We start from the raw sequence: 18,848 nt of genomic DNA, 5'->3' as shown, positions 1-18,848 counted from the left end.
ATCACATTTTATATATATATATATATATATATATATATATATATATATATATATATATATATATATATATATATATATCTTTATCTCTTAAGGTAAAGGCCAACAGAGCTGCACAATATGGAAAACATAATGGTTTCAAAAATGTTTATGATAAGGTTTTAGATAAAAAGGAGAATAATCAATGACAGATTAAACGCACCATGAGATCGGCTGCACTCCAATTCAAAAAGAATGTAAAAGTTTCAGAGATCTACACAAAATGAAGTGTTGATCATTAAAACCAGCTGTAATTGTTTTATTGTCATCCCCCCCCCCCCCAAAAAAAAAAAAAAACTTATTAAAAAAACTAATTTAAACTTCATTTAAACTCAAATATAATTGCACAAAGTATCAATTTCATAAATGGACATTTAGCTGAGACTGAAAGAAGCAGGGGCTTTTGGTTTTGGACTGGATGTCAATACGCTTTGGGTTTGTGCAATTCACAACAAATTAGTTGAGAAAATACACCGCAGACAATTAAATAATTAAATAAATCTATACCAATTAACACTAACTTAAATTTTAATTCCTACTAACTCAGATCATACTGTCAGGTATAAAGGATTATCACTTAAAATACTCAATACAAGATAAGATCTTCCCTATAGCCTTAATTACAGCAAAGAATGTATTAAAGTAAAGATTCTGTGTCGGCTCGTCATTCAGAAGTCGCCCCTAGTTGTACAGAGGCTGTTTCCAAGTACTCAGTAACTGTATATCACTTGGGAATCAGGTTCCCAGGTAATAAATCTAAAATAACATTTATTTATGACAACACAACAGACAGCTTTAAATTGAAATCCAGGAGCAGGAACTTTTCTTCCCAGATCAACAGGACTCAAGAGGGGACCAGCAAGTACATCTTTCCCAGGTAAGATCCAACTTTAGAAGGATTTTTGTGTTCTTTACTGCACCAAAGAGGAACATTTCAGCGCTCGGTTGTCTTATTTTGCAGGGAGTTGCTGCTGCGACAGCTTGATATAAACATGACAGTTTCTTACACACTGGAGGTGGCCAATGCAGAGTTTGGTGGTTTCTCGAAGCTCCTGTTCAGGTGGAGGGGGAGCATCTACAGGCTGCTGTACAAGGAGTTTATAGTGTTCTGTGGGGTTTATCTTTTTTTCAGTTTGTTTTACAGGTACATAAGAATATACCTATATATATATATTTTTTTTTTTTTTTTCAGTGTGATCAAGTTTTAGTGCTTTTGGTTTTAAATGGAAAGGTTTGGGTTTCTTCACAGGTTCCTCCTTACAGCAAAGCAGCAGGATCTTTTCGAGCGTGTCGCCCTTTACTGTGATCAGTTTACCAACACCAACTACATCCCAGTTTTGTTTGTACTGGGTAAGTCTGACTGAACTGGACCTTTCTCCAACTAAGCCAAATCTACACATAAAGCATGATAGTTTTTATTTCTGGTCCCAGGTTTCTATGTGACCCAGGCCTTTAATCGATGGTGGGGTCAGTACACCAGCTTCCCGCTTCCTGACAACCTGATGATGGTGGTGTCGGGAAATGTCCACGGGGCAGATGAGCGGGGTCGCCTGCTGCGACGCACACTCATGAGATACGCCAACTTATCTTCAGTTCTTATACTCCGCTCCATTAGCACAAGAGTGCACAAGCGTTTCCCAACTCTGGAGCACGTAGTGGAAGCTGGTGAGCAATGAACCCCACTTTGACCAAGACTTTTTCCTCATATTGCAGCTTTATTTAAATGTTTTACTGCAAAATATGTTTGCAAACATGACATAAATATTAATTAGTTTGTGCAACATGACTTGTAAAATGCATGTAATGCATGCAAAAGTTAAAATATAGGTTTGACAGTATTTGAGACAAGTTTTAGTTGTATTTAAAAAAAGAAAATCTGTGTGGAAATCGGGATCCTCATAATGAAATGATATTTATTTTTTTAGCTAAAGTAAGAAACAAATATCCTGAGAAAGTACAAATTTTCACTCTATTATTTTTTATATTGCAATAGTAAATAATATGATTGAATAATGATGTTAGTTAATCATGTTAATAGAAATAGCATTTCTAATGTTTAACATGTTATAGTGTAGTGTAAAATAAAGTATATGTGGCAAAATGTATTTAAGTTTAAATATACTAATATATTATAACCCAACCTATTACATGTAAAATATGAGTGTATGATGGATGTATATTTACATCTTTACATTTAATAACAAACTGTATTCTTAGGATTCATGACTACACATGAGCTGAAAAAGTTTGAGTCACTACACTCTGATTTCAACAAGTACTGGATGCCGCTCACTTGGTTCTCAAACCTGGCATCCAGGGCAAGAGAGGAGGGTCGAGTGAGGGACGACATAGCTTTGAGACTTCTCATGGATGTGAGTTTTTTTAATCTATAAGACCAACAAGACAATCAGATGCTGAAACTATTTCTATTCTTACTAATTATGAGTTGAGAAATCCCGAATAATATATAACAATCCTAACCTTGTGTTTGCAGGAGCTTAATAAGTACAGGGCCAAGTGCAGCCTCCTGTTCCACTATGACTGGATCAGCATCCCTCTGGTCTACACTCAGGTAGCATCAGACACTGAACAATGTAACACTACATTTATTCAACTACTGTACTTTAGCACAAATTTGAGGCATTTGGCCAAATTTGAGTTATTTGGATAGAATATATCATAGTATAAAAGTCACTGGAGCTTTCTCTAAGCTGTAATTTATTAATTATTATTATTTATTTTACTGTGAAATAACACTTTTACTACGTCAAAGGTACAAGACAAACCTATAACAAAATGTGTTTCTCTATAACTAGTTTCTGCTTGAAATGGCATCACAATGAGTCACAATCTTACACAAAAGAAACCGAAACTTTATTATGAATTTGAGTTGTCACTGTCTGGTGCTTATTTCTGCAGGTAGTTACTATTGCAGTTTACTCGTATTTTGGTTTCTGTGTGATTGGCCGGCAATTCCTGAACCCTCAGAAAGGATACAAGGATCACACATTCGACATGTACGTCCCTGTTTTCACCCTGCTGCAGTTCTTCTTTTACACTGGCTGGCTGAAGGTAACAACACACATTCCCACATTACATGTAGATACATCACTGGCAGAGGAACTTTATTTTGCGTCCTTTCTCTAGGTGGGGGAGCTGATCATCAATCCATTTGGCGAGGACGATGATGACTTTGAAACCAACCAATTGATTGACCGAAACATCCAGGTTTTCTCCTCAAGGCCACTGTCAAATGCAACTACTGTAAACGTGTAAAATGAATGTAATCTGCTGCAATTTTAATTCTGTTTGTCTTTTCTGTAGGTGTCAATGTTGGCTGTGGACGATATGTACCAGAACTTGGCTCAAATTGTGAAGGACAAGCACTGGGAGCAGAGACACTTTTCCATCCCCTACACTTTGTCGACAGCAGCAGAGATTATGAAACCTGCTTTCAAAGGCTCCACTTTTGACATGAGGTAAAGAATTATATACTTAAGATTATTTCAGAGCATTTTCCCGTAGCTTCACAGTCCTATAAAATCTCAGCCAATGGAAAATTAAAATGTTTGCCATGTTTGAAGGATGAGCGCCGAGGATCTTGAGATTCACCAGCCTGCAGACACAGCTGAAAAGAAACAGTTTTTACCTCTGAAGGACAACGGGCTTGACAGTCTGCTGCAGAGGGGTAAAGGCGTCCTGCGTGTCGGGAGCCTCCCTTCTCTGATGAACATCTCATCACATCCAAATGGGGAGGAAGATGGGGAGGAAGACATCAGTGCCACCAGCAGAGAGCAGAAAAAGACATTAATTAATGTTGCGGTGGACCATAACTAAGAAACGTTTTGACTTATTGCTTGGAGAGTTGATTGGACTTTATGTATTTGTGTTATTAGTTTGATGATGAGTACATGTTTTGATTTTCCATTCATGGGAATATGCAAATGTAATTATATGTCAGTAATTATGCAAATGCCTAATGGTAGGTCACAAATTGGCTTAATTTGATTGCTTTTACGTGTATCGTCCCATTAATCACTTTTTCTTTTTTGTTACATAAAAAGTTTACTAAAGCATAAAAGCACATATATACAGACATACATACATTAATAGCTTTTTATAGTTTATGAACTGTACCTTCATACTATACTACTTAAGTTATTTTTTCAGAATTGCTCCCATCACACTATTTTAATATCATACTGCCCATATTGCTGCATTATTACTAACAGATCAATGGCTTTCGGCTTGTACCTTCAGCGGCCGCATTTTATCCGGGCTAAGCCCTTGGTGGCTGGGCGGGGCCACACCTAGTGGGGTGGGATTCGGATATGCGGCCTTTTGTATGGCAACTCAGTGCTCTAACACTGATCTACCAGGCCTCCTTTGCTATTTACTATGAATGTATTTATGTGGAATGTGTTAAATTCATTTTAATTTTGTTGCTGACTGCATTGGAGAACATTTGAAGAGCTTTATGTCTGCTATTTGACGGAGTAATCAACAACCACTTGTTGGTTACTTTGCACATTTTTGTTAATGAAATCTGCAAAGTAATCTGTAACTTCAGCTGCCAAATTTAAAATATGGCTTACAGGGTTAAAAAATCGTCTAATAAAGGACACAAACTTTTAATTTCAAATTGTGCCTTAAGAACTAATTTAATTTTGTAATTTTTCATGATATCCCTGCAAAATCCATAAAACAGGTGGGCCCATGCAGCATGCGGGTGGTCTACTTTTTCTTTAAATCCACGTGGTCTGCTTACACTTAGTAAAGCATAATATTAAAGCTGTAGCTATTTTTTTATTCTCATCAAATATCAGATTTAAACTTAGTAAAATCCAGCCAAGGCACGTCCCTGCTGCACCAGTTTATGCAAATAACAAAAACATTATATTAACTGCATTTAAACTAAACTGAAGAAATAAGCATAAGCAATACGGCTTTGTTTTGAAGTTGCACCGACGGAAATTCGAATGGGTCAAAAAAGTGTCGCGCTTCCGCGTTGTCAGTCAGCCACACTAAATTTCCTAAAACCGAAGTTCCCATCAAAACACACTTGCCATCATTACAGGTATGTAAAAGTCTACACTTCGTAGTCAAACCTCTGTCTTTTAGCTTCCAAATTATATTACTTCTGTTAACTTCTCCCTAAACTTAACGCGGTGAGCCGCACGAATTAGTCGATAGCCCCTCTCGTCATGAGTTGCAGTAATTTACCTAACACCTACTGTAGCTAGGTTGCTAACATTAGCACACTCACTCTTATTTACTTTTCTCACAGTTTCAGGGAACATTTGCCGCTGACTAAGTGATTTCGACCTTGATATCCCTTCTGTATAATCTAATGAATGTACGTAATGTTGTAGCTGTTGATGGGGGCCTGTGTTTCTCAAGAACATTCGCTTTTGTTTGTTTGTTTGACACGGTCCCTGTGCAAACAGCAGGGAAACAAACCAGGACAGTGGTGTAATGTCAGCTGACGGCCCCCTCCTCATGCAGCTGCTGAGCTGCTGACCGTCACCTCCATCCCTTCCATCATCATGTCTTTGGGCGACAACCCGCACCTGCTGCTCGGCAGGATCCGCTTCCTGAACAGGTGCATTGAGTGTTTCAGGAGGAGCGAGCCAGTGCCGGAGTGTTTGTGTTATGTCCCCAAAGAGGTCTGCTACAAAATCTGCAAGGATTCATCGTCCACCTCCACAACCTCTTCTGGACCATCGACAGCAGGATTCAACGTGGGAAAAACCCTTGTCCCTGTTTTTGACAGTCCACATCAGATTCTCCACAGCAAGAAAACCTGCAAGTACAACATTGAACCAAAGAAAGGCACTTGTATCCGCACCACAGGAGAGGAATACTGTAACAGCCAGGGCCTATGGGTCAAAATCAATAAGGTAAACTCGACCAGCTGGGTACAGCCACATTATCTTACAAATCAATGGAACAATGGAAAATTCTCCCAAATTCCCTACAAATAAGGTACTGAATGTTATTTAAATATGTTTGAAGATCAAAAGGAAAAGCAAGTGAGAAATATATTGAAATGTGCACGCTCCCTGTCAAACAAATTCATTTCTCATATGTGTTGTATCAGGAAAACTCTTCTGTAATCCATAAGCTTCTTTGACAGATTCATAACGCTCCTGAATCTTATCATAGTCGACTATCTTTGCTTTATGTCCTGGTGGGTGTGGGTAATGTAAATCAATGTTCATCACTCTTATCTTTGTAATCGTTGTAATTGTCAGCACATTGTTGTCTAAACAAATATAGAGTCCAGTGTTCACATGATAATGAAAAACCGGTGGAATTTGAACGTTTCTTTCTAACTGAAAATAAGACTTAGAGAAACTATCATTGTCATTGGGAATTGCACTGACTTACATTTAGATCAGTCGTAACAAACTCATAGCAGCATATTCAAACAAAGAGGTGAAGGAACTGAGGAAAAAGTTATAACCATTTCCAAACCGTATGCTAAATTAAATAAGCTTATTGTAAATGGACAATAAAAAAAAAGATAAAAGAAAAAATTTGTTAAAATGTGAAAATAATAGCATGTTCAATCACTGTGTTTAGACATAAACAAGTTATTATTATTCTAAAGAACTTATTTTTACAGGATACAGCCCATAAGTGCATCAACCTTCACCTTAGCATAGCACACGGCTTTGATGTATTGGATTATGTGCATTGATTATTTATATCAGGACAAGTTCTGATTATTTGAGCTTTGATTTCCCCACATTTTTCAGCCTTACATGTGCATATTAATTTTTGAACTTCATTTTTGCTGATAATAAATATGGTGTAAAAATACATACTTGACTTGCTTAATCCATGCGTGTGACTAGGAGCAATTGGAGGAGCACCGCCCGGGTCAGGAGTTGGAGGAAGGCTGGATCCTGGTTTGTAAACACACAGAGGGAGGTGACAGGCTGGTGCCGGTGGAGTCACCGGAGACCGTCAGCAGACAACAGCAGCTCTTCGGTTACGACCACAAGCCCTGCAACAGGTGGGAGCAGGTGGTGGACGTAGAGAACACACTGTACATTGGCTCCAAACCCAAAATTGCTGAGTGTGATGTTGCAGCCGTCCAGAAGCTAAGGTGAGCTTCTTTGTTTGAAATCAATAAGTTTGTTTTAGAGCAGCAGATTTTCAGATTAAGATGTATTGTTTTGTTCTTTTCAAAACTTTAAGATATGTCCCTCCAACTTGGACGTATGAATGTGACGAGGACCTGGTGCATTACTTCTATGACCACATAGGCAAAGAGGATGAAAACCTGGGGAGTGTGAAGCAGTGTGTGACCAGCATTGATGTTTCTTCATGTTCAGTGGGTAGCATACAGTACTTTGATGTTTTCAGAACCTACCGTGTAATCTCTTAATCATAATCATCAAACCAAGATGGGTGTGAAAACAGCGATGAAATTTAGCACCACTAAAACTGGGGTTCTATGAATAGAAATTCCTACACGGTCCATTTATAATTTTTATCTAATCTCTCTAAAGCTGCTAGTCTGAACATTCTGCTCATTGTGACTGTTTCATTTCAAATCCATTGTGTTGGTGTACATGGTCAAAATAATAAAAAGAAAATGAAAATGGTAAAACAAAAAGTAGTCACACTGTCTGAAAATGTGTGGACATAATAGGAGGATCCCAGCGGAGGGGCGAGCTGTCTGACTGATGGAGACACTGAAACTTACTGGGAGAGCGATGGCATGCAGGGACAACACTGGATCCGCCTGCACATGAAGAGATGCACTGTAGTCAAGTAAGGAGATGCACATTATCAAACAAACAATATTTTTTGCATTTTTTTTAATATTAATGCACTAAAGTCATGAATTACCTGAAAAAATAAACAGCAGATTAGAACAGTAATGAAAGAAAATGTTGACACTTAACAAAAGAAAGCAGTGTTTTGTTTTGTTTTTGATTGCCAATAACTAATCTTAAATTTTTTATTTTTTATTGTTGCCAAAGAGTTTCTATTGAACATAATGTGGCTTTTTTCCCCCATTAGTAAGCTGATATTGACAGTGGACTCTACAGATGACAACTACATGCCGAAGAGAGTCACAGTATACGGAGGAGAGGGAGACAACCTGAAAAAGCTGAGCGATGTCACTATAGATGAGTGAGTATTTCTGAGTGAGTATGAATACATTTTTCACTACAGTTCAATCACTGCTGTTTTCAACTGTTTCTACTCTTCTTCTTTTTTCTGTCTCCAGTAACCTGATTGGAGAAGTGTGTGTGCTGGAGGATGTGACATCCCACCTGCCTGTCATTGAAATCCGAATTGAGGAATGTAGAGGTGATGCTTTTTGAGCATTTTTTAAAATGTTTAACAAGGTATTTTCTGCCACTGGGGGCCTGGTGGCTCAATGGGTAGAGCTTTGGGTTGGGATACAGCCACAAAATGGCTAACTTGGTGCCTGTCCCGAGCCCAGATAGAAAAGGGAGGGTTGTGGCTGGAAGGGCATCGGACATAAAACCTCATGGCAAATCAACGTGCAGAACAAGTTCCGCTGTGTTGACCCCTGAAGCCGAAAGCCGTTGATCTAATGTATTTTCTGTCATGTTTCACATTTAAATACTCATGGAGTGCTTCTTCAGTAATGTCAGCAATCTTTTCAGATGAAGGGATAGATGTCCGGATCCGAGGGTTGAAGATCAAGTCGTCATGTGAAAGGGATCTCGGTCTGAACGCTGACGTTTTCCAGTCCTCTAACCTGGTGCGTTACCCACGTCTGCAGGGCACCTCATCGGACGTCCTGTACCGCAGAGCACTGGTCATTCAGAGGTAGACCAACCTTCATCACACACAGAATTTCAACAGTCACAGGACATGTCACAGAGTTAAACATTTACTGTCTGATTGTGATTTTTATGGCCAACATATGTCCAGACTTATTATAGAAATAGATGTGAACTTGTAATGGGCTTTATGGTCTCTCTACAGGTTCATATGTCTTCTGGACAGTGTGCTCCCACACCTGGTGCCGGCTTGGGACTACAGCCTGGGTACTTTCAACCAGGTCAAAGTGAGTCATCTTGACAGTATAGGCACTGAATTACAATAAGCTGCAACAAGCCCAACCAGCTGTTTATCAGTAATGTCCTAATGCCTGAGTGTACAAAAAGGAAAAGCTTTCAGTAGTTTTATTAAACAGTAGTGAAACTGTGCCTTGTGAAGGGCTTGGAGATTAAAAATCAATCTGTCATTGAACAACAGTGAGCACTTTCTAAAAACCGATGTGATCAAGTGGGATTGTGATGTTTTTTTTTTTTTTTTCAGTGCTAAAAAAGCGATCAAACAAAACAGATGCAAAAAACAGCTAATTCAGTTAGTATTCAGAGTTAGAGAATATGTATCGTGGAGAGCCTGAAGTATTCAGTTGTGTCACTTGGCTTTTATCTAGTTTTGAGAAGTTAAAAAAGGTCTTCTCTGTTGCTGTAATTGTCATTTTTACATATTGTATTGTAGTTTTTTTTCGGAACTTCAACACAATGGTTTTTTGAGTATTGTGATTTTATTAGTAAACACTAATGGTAATTTGTCTGTACCTTCCCGTACATACCAACAAGTACATGAATCTGGTTGTATGTAGTACTAATATGCAGGTGCTGATGGATGAATGCATCTTGTGGTGTTTGTCGCCCTCTAGAGCATAAAGCAGTTCTTGCTGCTGTCCAAACGCCGCTCAGCCCTCCTGTCTCAGTGCCTGAAGGACTCTGAGACCAGTAAACCAAATTTCATGCCTAGACTCTACATTAACAGACGTATGGCCATGGAGCACAGAGACAACCCGTCTTTGGACCCAAGCTGCAAGAACGCAGTGTTCAATCAGGTAACAATTGCACTGTTCCCCTAAAGAGGGAAGTGTACTAATCGACTTCCGCATGATAACACTTTTCCATTTGTCCTCTCCATAAATTCGTTATGCTAATTTTGCCTCCTGTCTGAGTCTGGGGATGCTAGTGCTAATGTCACTTTTTTTTTTTTCTTCTCCAGGTGTTTGAAGGTCTTAAGCCATCAGACAAATTTGAGAAGACCTTGGATTATAGGTGTGTGTGTTTTAAACGTTTTCCCAAAGGTGTCACTAAATGACACTGGAAATAATCATTTTTCAGCTTTTCTTTTTGATTCATCAGATGGCCCGCTCGCTATGATCAGTGGTGGGAATGCAAGTTCATTGCGGAGGGAATCATTGACCAAGGAGGTGGGTTTCGGGACAGCCTGGCGGACATGTCTGAGGAGCTTTGCCCCAGCTCAGCTGAGTGTCCTTTGCCTCTGCCATTCTTCACTCGTACATCCAACCAGGTTACTACCTATCATTGCTTTCACACAGTAAAGATGAGTGTTGTATTTGAGTGTGATATTTTTTCTTAAGCTGTATTGTACTGCTCTACCAGGGTGCTTTAGAAGCCAAGGATTACTATGTCCCCAACCCGTCCTGTAATGAGTTCCACAAGTATGAGTGGATCGGTCAACTCATGGGAGCTGCTCTCAGGGGAAAAGACTTCTTGGTGAATGATGATCACTTTCTCACCTAATGGAAGTTTTTTGCAGTGTTGCAAAGTGAGAATAGCTGAGTAAATTTTCTGCTCTCTTCTGTGTCTAATCCCACAGGTTCTGGCTCTGCCGGGGCTGGTGTGGAAGCAGCTGACTGGTGAGGCCATCAGCTGGAATAAAGATTTCCCTGCTGTAGACTCTGTTCTGGTAAAGACATTTTGATGACTTACGTCTGCTTCACAACGATGCAAAGTTAATGCTGTCCTTATAAAGCGCTTTTCTACCTATTGGTACTCAAAGCACTTTACACTGCTTCTCATTCACCCATTCGCACTCACAATCACACTCGCACACCCATGGGGGAGCTGGCCTACGCTCACCCGGAGCAACTAAGTTTGGGTTCAGTGTTTTGCTCAAGGACGCTTCAACGTGTGACCGGAGGAGTGGGAATTCGAACCGACAACTGCAGCAATGGTGGATGACCGCTCTAACTCCTGCGACACAGTCGCCTCAGTCAGCAGCAAAATTTAAATCATCATCTGCTTCAAAGACAAAATTTTACTTAAATACATTTTTCTTTTTTCTAAACTCATTTAAACAGACTATTCATTTCACAGATAGCTTTTACTGCACCTATGCAAACTATTCCCTTCTTTTTATCAGAGTCCGCTGAGTCATTGTCTGAAGGTAAATTTGGATGTGTGTTTAGGTAAACTTACTGGAGGCCATGGAGAACATGGACAAGGAGACGTTTGAGTTCAGGTTTGGGGAGGAACTGGTTTACACCACCCTACTTAGTGACGGCCAGATGATAGAGCTCATCCCCGGTGGCAGTAATGTGGCTGTTCACTATGAGGATCGCAGTGAGTTCATCCGCCTGGTGCAAAAAGCTCGGCTAGAGGAGAGCACGAAGCAGGTCTGATTTCAATGCCGTCTTGCCTTCAGATACATCACTACTTGGTGTGTGGTTAGACTTTCTCTAGTTAAAGGTGCTTTATTGTCTAATATGAACTTAACCAGTAATCATGGAGTGTATAACATTACCCTTTTAGTGAGGATTGTGTGTGTGTGTGTGTGTGTGTGTGTGTGATAGATTGCAGCAATGCAGGCAGGTTTGCTGAAAGTGGTTCCTCAGGCAGTGCTGGACTCACTCACCTGGCATGAAGTGGAAAAGAAAGTGTGTGGGGACCCGGAGATATCTGTGGAAGCCCTGAAACGACTCAGTGAGTATCCAACTTGACGTTGTATCCAACTTCTATCCCAGTGGCTACATCATGTACGGATTCAAGTGCATTATAAGTTTCACAGCTGTTATTTTTGAGCAGGATTTTTATTATTAGTATCATTATTACTAAACATAACACCTGATGAACATCAGCCTGCTCATATGTTAATCTTAGGCTTTACCCTCGTTGAGCATGGCTGTTTTGGCTATTGTTTCCCACAGTTAACATAATTCAGTAATTGGTAACACAGTGTTGGTATCGCAACAACAAAAAGCAATCGAACAGAATGGAAAAAAAAACATTTAGTTGATTATCAAAAGCCATTCATTGTGAATTTTTTTTTTCTTCTGTCTCCCCACTAGCACGCTATGAAGACTTGGAAATAAATGATGTCAGAGTGCAGTACTTGTGGGAGGCACTGACAAACTTTACCAACGGTGAGTTCACTTTTGTTTTGTAACATTTTACAGACATGACAACTGTATTGAAGGTTCTGAACAACATGTCGTATTGGGCACATAGGTTTAACCCTCCAATGTGAGTTGGTGTATTTCCCGTTTTCTCTAAGATAAGTTCTGAATTGTTCTAAGCTGGAATTTTTGGCTCAGTGAATGACAGATTTTTAATTTGGTTTTCAGAGGATCGCAGCAGGTTTCTGAGGTTTGTAACTGGTAGAAGTCGTCTTCCTGCACCAATCTATGTTTTCCCTGACAAACAAGGGTGAGTGCAACCTTAAACAAATGTAATTATTCGGGCAGTGCTGTTTACTTCTTTATTTTCAATTGTTTTCTGCTTTCGGATTTAGCTCGGAAACCACAGATGCACTTCCACAGTCATCTACATGTTCTAGCACTCTTTATTTACCCAACTATCCAAGGTAAGCAAATCTTATGTTTTGTCTATAAAGAATGTGTAGCTGCATTTGATGTGTACATGAAATTTTATGAACTACTTTAGAATTTAAAGTTTAGAAGACACTGGTTTGAAAGCAGTACACTTCCCTACATTCAGACAAGGCTTTGAACTGTTAGGAAATTGATAAGTTTTCATAAAACAGTTTTGCTGATCGCAGTGCCACATCATTTGCCTGTATTCTCTTCCTCACCTCTTTTGGTTCTGTCCTGCAGTGCAAAAGTTTGTGAAGAGAAGCTGCGTTACGCTGCGTACAACTGTGTGGCCATCGATACAGACATGAGCCCCTGGGAAGAGTAAACTCTCTGCTGATTTACTGAACAAACTCTGCACACTTAATAAATCACTATTATATCTGTTTTTATTGTGTTTCTTGAATGAAACTTTAAAAAAATGTATTTAATTTTGTGTTTTTTGAACTTGCGGCAGTCTTGTTAATGACAGTGGGGTATCGTTAGAGGGTGTATGACTTTCCACAAAGTTCTTTTATCTGTTAATTATGAGTATTAGTAACAGGAAGCAGCATGTAACAAAATTTGAAATTTTGTGGTTCGTAAATGAAAACTGAGGATATTTTTATGAACAGTAAATCATTGCCTGCCAAGTACGTTACTAAACTTACAAAGCCACAGTTTAATAAGATGGTTTAAGGGTTAAAGTGTAATGTGTAGTTAATAATAGTTATAAAAACATATACTGCAGTAAAATCAAGCTTGGACTAGTAGTTTGCAAAAATACAATAATCAATCAAACTAAATTGCTGTTGTATATAATCATATAATGCCATCATGTAATGTATTATTGCAATAACTATGTATAAAGGTAAACTATATTGCCAAAAGTATTCGCTCACCCATTCAAATAAATGAATTCAGGTGCACAAAGACATGGATGAGTGAGTTTGGTGTGGAAGAACTTGACTGGCCTGCACAGAGTCCTGACCTCTACCCGACAGAAAACCTTTGGGATGAATTAGAGCGAAGACTGCGAGCACTGTGTAATATGTATTTCATAAACACACTCCTAAACCTTGTGGAAAGCCTTCCCAGAAGAGTTGAAGCTGTTATAGCTGCAGAGGGTGGGCCGACATCATATTAAACCCTAAGGATTAAGAATGGGATGTCACTAAAGGTCATATGGGTCTAAAGGCAGGTGAGCGAATAGTTTGGGCAATATAGTGTATATTTAACTAAAATATTGAATGCTATAATTTATTATTATTTAGGTAATTTTAAGTAAAAAGACTTGGATGTGTTCAATTCATTACTAAATCAATTTATATATATTTGATTAAAATGGTTAAAAGCAATATTTATGTCTACCAATTATTTATATAAATAAATCAACCTATTCATTTAATGTTAAACAAATGCATAATAACACACCATAGTTTAAAATATAATTGTTTTATATTTATGAATACAATTACATATTTTACTTATTTTAAAATAGTTATGTTTTAATATTACATTAATATGCCATATTCAAGTATTTATTTTGTAGAGAATATGTAATATTTTTTATGAAAAAGTTTGAATTTAATAATACATTATTTACTGATGTCAAATAATATTTTTTTCAATTTAATTATATGGATTCAAATATTAATATTTTGGTTATTATATTAACTATTTCATATTTAATTATTTATGTGTAAGTCAGTATATATAAACTAATTAGAGGTAATTCTACATTGTCATTGTATCATACTAAAACGTGTTTTAAATAATTTTTCATTTTTGGCATGTGAATAAAATTTATTAACAGGCATATTTGTAAAGCCTGTGGTTCATAAATGTACATTTGTACTCCAAGTAAAATCTCGTTCGTTTTGTTTATCGCGAGAACATATGGATTCAAACCTCCCCATGATCCTTTGCGGTTCCTCTTTCTAGCCGGCGCCTGAGAATGGGTACGTGTTTTCATGCTCGGGTTAGAGGGAGAATCCTTGTCCATCGGACGTTGTAACGAAGGAATATTCTAATAATGGTTTGCTATATTGAAGTTAAATGTTGTGTAAATAGACGTAGCTTCATCTTTGTTGTAATTAAGCTATTGATTTTAATTTATTGAGGATATTGCTTTGGTTCACCAAAGTGCTTCAAGATGGCTACTCTCATTGGCCATGTAGTTAGCTGTAGTATCTCCAGAAACTGCAAATGTTGCATTTTTCTGAGTTTCTGTGCACTTAAGCAGGATTCGTAATTGTCTTAACGTGTCAGTTTTTCGGTAGTGGAGTTGAGTTTTGCTGCTTGTATTTAAAATTGTGACATGCTTATCGAAAGATGTTAGCATTAGCAAGCAGGCTAACGCGATTGTGTCATGCTGGTGCGCTACGAATTTTGAGTTAATATTCTAACCTTAAGTCATATCTTTATACGAGGTAGTATGGTGCCTTTTTTTAACAACTTGTACGGAGTCTAGCAGCAGGTAAATTGATTAGGTTTCTAAAGGCCTCAACATAACGATGGCGTCAAGAACTGCTACTAAGGGAACGATGTTGCTCTCACGTGAACACGTTTTCCTTGTACCTAGACATTTGGGATAGTTGATAAGGACACAAAAGCCACGAGGTAGTTTTCAATTGAGTATTTTTTATCTTCTTTATTCAGAAAACTGAAACCCCAGTTTTCAGAAACCTTTAGTGGTTTTTGCACAACAGTTAGCTAAATATGGGCCACAGTCATGGCATCTCTTTGATTCAACAGAACTTTTATCAATTTTAATATACCTTAGTCTATAACATGAAAAATGGGTGAAGCACCTGGTTTTTTCTTTTCTTAGATGCACAAGGGAGCTCGTACTTGCTTGAGTGAGATGATGAAACTTAATTTGGAATCCAAAATAATATTGCGGACAACCCTTACCTTGGAGAACTGATTACTCAAGCATTCACAATATTTTTGTGTTAAACCTCATGAGTTGTTTGATCTGACGTTTTATTGCTGCACACTTGTCTTTCATTCAGGTATCTCACGGGACAACTGGCATAAACGCCGCAAGACTGGTGGTAAACGCAAGCCATACCACAAGAAGAGGAAGTATGAGCTTGGGCGCCCACCTGCAAACACAAAGGTGACTATAATGCTGTATCTGCAGAAGCAGAGTTAAGTTTAGCGTGGGTGATGAAAACGTGACCTTAGGTAGGTCTTTTTTGGACTGTTTTGGTTCAAAGCTTTGGACTTACCAATGTTAGGACTTGTCATAGTTACACTGACACGCTTCTATGCTCATTCATAATACCATCCTATTAATATTTACATGAGGAGTCAAAATGCAGGGTTTGCACATGCTTATTGGGTACAAATAAACAAAATAAACTAACCCATATCTGAAACATGTCTGGTTCTTTAGATTGGACCTCGTCGCATTCACACAGTGAGGGTCCGTGGTGGGAACAAGAAGTACCGTGCTCTGAGGCTCGACGTTGGTAACTTCTCTTGGGGCTCTGAGTGTAAGTTATTCATCAGTGTCACTATAATTTCACGTTGCGATCTTTTTTCCATGATGATAACTTTGTCCAGTTCTGCTACTGAGTAAAAGTGGTGATAACAAAGACTCTGAGAAATGTATACATGTTTTTTTTTTAATGCTCATCTGTTTTTGATGGTGTTACTGGTTGTCAAAAGTTTCCTTTTGCTTAAAGTGCTGGCTTATTTTGTACTCAGGCTGCACACGGAAGACCAGGATCATTGATGTGGTCTACAATGCCTCCAACAACGAGCTGGTTAGAACTAAGACCCTGGTGAAGAACTGCATCGTCCTCGTCGATAGCCTTCCTTTCAGGCAGTGGTATGAGGCCCACTATGCCACTCCTCTGGGACGTAAAAAGGGAGCCAAACTGGTATGTGTTAACTGAATAAAAACACTTGTATTTTAAGTATAGTTACAGCAGATTCACACTTGCTTTTGATTGGGCTAAGTGCTGCTTTTTAGTGCCTAAACAGCAGTTGCTTAATTTTTTCAAGTGTTAGTTGGAGATCACTAGTTGTTCAGTATTTTTGATGTTACATCCTTGCAGTGTGCCTACTGTTATCAGATCAGTCTGACTTAAATACAGTCTAGTATGTTTGGGGGTAGTCCTTAAACTTCTTAGGATTATTGTGGCCAAAAAGTCCCAACTAGGGTTACAAGATGGCTTATAAGCAAAGTTTGCTGTTCTGAATTTGTTCTTGTCTTTCACTGATGATAACTTGTCCAGTTCTGCTACTGAATGAAAGTGGTGATAATAAAGACTCTGAGAAAGACCTGTATCCTATGCTGCCATCTGCCAGGGAACGAAAGTGTCGACTTGATTTAATTTGTTTTTGTTTCCACTACTACTGTAGACTCCTGAGGAGGAAGATGTCCTGAATAAGAAGAGGTCAAAGAAGACCCAGAAGAAGTACGATGAGCGTAAAAAGATGGCTAAGATCAGCACCCTTTTGGAGGAGCAGTTCCAGCAGGGAAAACTGCTTGGTAGGTTAACTACCCGTTTCCCTTCCTGGTAGAAAGAAATTACTGTGACCTTTATCCTCTACATGTGTGGTGCATCTTTAGCTGTGCTGAAGGTTTTACATTGTTACAAGCATTGTTTTGCATTAATATTCCTCTGAATTTCAGTCACTGAAGTCTATAATTATCTTTACCAGACCAGATCTAAATTCATGTCACTGGTAAAACCCAAGGCTCCCCTGCTTTGGTTAGATTTGTTGAGGATCTATATGTGAGGTGTGAAAGTAAAGATGTAAAGATACCCCATCCATCTTCCAAATCTCTACAAAGAGATTTTTATATAAATTATGAGTGTTTGATTTTTGGATAGCCCTTGTATAATTATCTAATTTGACAAAGAATATTCTAAGCTAATTATTACCATTGTTTTTAGTTAGGGTATTTAGCTGCCTATAAGCTGTTTTCTAATGCTACTAATGTGCTTAACTGTTGGTGAAACAAGTCCTTAACACCAAAAGACCTTTTTAAGGGAATTTTTTTTTTTTTTAATCTGACATCAATAACTATTAGGTTTTTTGTGTTTTTTTTTTTTTTTTTTTTTTTTTTCAAGTAAAAAGCTTTATGTAACTCCTTTGACAACACTGTATCCTCTTGAGCCTCCACTCCTCTCACCATGTATTCTCCCTCTCTTCCTGCAGCTTGCATCGCCTCCAGACCCGGACAGTGTGGCAGAGCAGACGGCTACATCTTGGAGGGCAAGGAGCTTGAGTTCTACCTGAGGAAGATCAAGGCCAAGAAGGGCAAATAGATGTACAGCTGTTTGATACGTTCAATAAAATCCAAATGTTCCACAACTGTCTGCTGTTTGTGTTGTACTGTTCTCACTTCACTGGTTGTGCTGTAAAACTCCACTGAAACAGCACATAATGTTTAACTAACACTAATTTTAAATGGGCTGATGAATAAAGGCATAGGTAGGCAAGAGTCTCACAGATTGAAAATACAGCAAACTAAAAATCAATGCAATACTTTACCTTTTGACCTGTTTTTGTCCCTGAATAATGACATTACATAGCTTTAAATGGCACAGGTCTGTATCTTGGTAGTGTGGTTGAAATGTAATCTTAAATCAGCAATAGATTAAATTTATACTCAGTACTTAGATTAAATTTATACTCAGTACTTTGATGTGCACTGATGAGAGAAGCACAAACTATATCCTACTGTAAGTTTGAGATGGTGAATACAATCTCTCTTCCTTGATGCTGAGTGCTACTTTGTAGGTCTGAAAACTGCCTGCAGTATATTTACATAATAAACATTAAAGCTAATGATTGATTTCTGTTAATCAATCTGGATTCCTGACTAATTGAATATATAAAAAATAGTATGTCCAAGGAGTAGTCTTATTTATACCACACTCCTGTTTTTGCACATAGTAAAAATGCAGAATGCAGGTTTTAATGAGTAAAGGTTTATCAAGAAATGTGATCCTTACCTCTCCATGATAATATCTTTGTGTAGCTGTGCTGCTGATTAACAGTGGTGATAAAGACTGATGAGCTGTGTTAGTAAATGAGCTGGTGTATACACAAACCTACAGCGTGAAAGGAAGAAACGTGTGCAGACAATGGGAATTGTGCGTCCTAACTTATACTGGGACAATGGGTCTTTTTTGACAAATACAGTCTGGTGCAATAAAGTGAC

General features: G+C 38.3%; 3 protein-coding genes and 3 non-coding genes across 9 annotated transcripts; all 6 read left to right on the top strand.

The window, feature by feature from the left end:
* Window positions 1–830: 830 nt before the first annotated feature.
* Window positions 831–4,628, top strand: best4 (bestrophin 4). 2 transcript variants are annotated; one of them, XM_067529227.1, is made up of 10 exons: window positions 831–913; window positions 998–1,180; window positions 1,286–1,386; window positions 1,468–1,701; window positions 2,254–2,408; window positions 2,531–2,608; window positions 3,025–3,108; window positions 3,184–3,264; window positions 3,361–3,515; window positions 3,621–4,628. In XM_067529227.1, exons 2-10 carry the CDS (start codon window positions 1,029–1,031, stop codon window positions 3,871–3,873), a joined length of 1,293 nt encoding a protein of 430 aa, XP_067385328.1. In that variant the 5' UTR covers window positions 831–913; window positions 998–1,028; the 3' UTR covers window positions 3,874–4,628. The 2 variants fall into 2 exon arrangements, with proteins under 2 accessions (XP_067385328.1, XP_067385327.1); XM_067529226.1 differs by having other exon boundaries at window positions 2,956–3,108; window positions 3,621–4,627.
* A 357-nt stretch (window positions 4,629–4,985) lies between these two features.
* hectd3 (HECT domain containing 3) lies at window positions 4,986–13,066 on the top strand. Of its 3 annotated transcripts, none has more exons than XM_067529223.1 (20): window positions 4,986–5,113; window positions 5,484–5,936; window positions 6,897–7,150; window positions 7,243–7,378; window positions 7,700–7,821; window positions 8,074–8,187; window positions 8,285–8,367; window positions 8,691–8,856; window positions 9,016–9,097; window positions 9,722–9,904; window positions 10,069–10,121; window positions 10,209–10,377; window positions 10,470–10,583; window positions 10,687–10,776; window positions 11,279–11,485; window positions 11,663–11,792; window positions 12,158–12,232; window positions 12,434–12,515; window positions 12,601–12,672; window positions 12,923–13,066. In XM_067529223.1, exons 2-20 carry the CDS (start codon window positions 5,583–5,585, stop codon window positions 13,005–13,007), a joined length of 2,571 nt encoding a protein of 856 aa, XP_067385324.1. In that variant the 5' UTR covers window positions 4,986–5,113; window positions 5,484–5,582; the 3' UTR covers window positions 13,008–13,066. The 3 variants fall into 3 exon arrangements, with proteins under 3 accessions (XP_067385324.1, XP_067385326.1, XP_067385325.1); XM_067529224.1 differs by having other exon boundaries at window positions 4,998–5,113; window positions 5,487–5,936; XM_067529225.1 differs by lacking the exons at window positions 12,158–12,232; window positions 12,434–12,515; window positions 12,601–12,672; window positions 12,923–13,066 and having other exon boundaries at window positions 11,279–11,529.
* Window positions 13,067–14,538: 1,472 nt separating this feature from the next.
* rps8a (ribosomal protein S8a) lies at window positions 14,539–17,995 on the top strand. The gene is made up of 6 exons (XM_067475288.1): window positions 14,539–14,619; window positions 15,676–15,782; window positions 16,062–16,161; window positions 16,376–16,551; window positions 17,036–17,165; window positions 17,840–17,995. The coding sequence occupies exons 1-6, from the start codon at window positions 14,616–14,618 to the stop codon at window positions 17,947–17,949; spliced, it is 627 nt and encodes a 208-aa protein (XP_067331389.1). The 5' UTR covers window positions 14,539–14,615; the 3' UTR covers window positions 17,950–17,995.
* Window positions 15,823–15,930, top strand: LOC137099061 (small nucleolar RNA SNORD46). Its single transcript, XR_010910701.1, has one exon. It is a non-coding gene; the product is annotated as a small nucleolar RNA SNORD46 (small nucleolar RNA).
* Window positions 16,207–16,275, top strand: LOC137099058 (small nucleolar RNA SNORD38). Its single transcript, XR_010910698.1, has one exon. It is a non-coding gene; the product is annotated as a small nucleolar RNA SNORD38 (small nucleolar RNA).
* On the top strand, window positions 16,885–16,952 carry LOC137099060 (small nucleolar RNA SNORD38). Its single transcript, XR_010910700.1, has one exon. It is a non-coding gene; the product is annotated as a small nucleolar RNA SNORD38 (small nucleolar RNA).
* Window positions 17,996–18,848: the final 853 nt, after the last annotated feature.

Source organism: Channa argus, chromosome 14 (genome assembly GCF_033026475.1).
Source record: "Channa argus isolate prfri chromosome 14, Channa argus male v1.0, whole genome shotgun sequence".
In the NCBI taxonomy this organism is placed as follows: Eukaryota; Metazoa; Chordata; class Actinopteri; order Anabantiformes; family Channidae; genus Channa; species Channa argus.
Note: the sequence above shows the minus strand (reverse complement) of the source record. Positions and strands in the feature narration are given on the sequence as shown.

What these genes read in the sequence shown, in the direction of transcription:
- rps8a (XM_067475288.1), top strand. An exon ending in CTTCTCTTGGGGCTCTGAGT is followed by an intron (nt 16,162 to 16,375) that starts GTAAGTTATTCA and finishes TTTTGTACTCAG; the next exon opens with GCTGCACACGGAAGACCAGG. An exon ending in GTAAAAAGGGAGCCAAACTG is followed by an intron (nt 16,552 to 17,035) that starts GTATGTGTTAAC and finishes CTACTACTGTAG; the next exon opens with ACTCCTGAGGAGGAAGATGT.
- best4 (XM_067529226.1), top strand. Translation starts at nt 1,029, where the DNA reads ATGACAGTTTCTTACACACTGGAGGTGGCCAATGCAGAGTTTGGTGGT. An exon ending in TCCCTCTGGTCTACACTCAG is followed by an intron (nt 2,609 to 2,955) that starts GTAGCATCAGAC and finishes TTATTTCTGCAG; the next exon opens with GTAGTTACTATTGCAGTTTA. An exon ending in TTTACACTGGCTGGCTGAAG is followed by an intron (nt 3,109 to 3,183) that starts GTAACAACACAC and finishes TCCTTTCTCTAG; the next exon opens with GTGGGGGAGCTGATCATCAA.
- hectd3 (XM_067529223.1), top strand. Translation starts at nt 5,583, where the DNA reads ATGTCTTTGGGCGACAACCCGCACCTGCTGCTCGGCAGGATCCGCTTC. An exon ending in TCACTCGTACATCCAACCAG is followed by an intron (nt 10,378 to 10,469) that starts GTTACTACCTAT and finishes CTGCTCTACCAG; the next exon opens with GGTGCTTTAGAAGCCAAGGA. An exon ending in TAGAGGAGAGCACGAAGCAG is followed by an intron (nt 11,486 to 11,662) that starts GTCTGATTTCAA and finishes TGTGTGTGATAG; the next exon opens with ATTGCAGCAATGCAGGCAGG.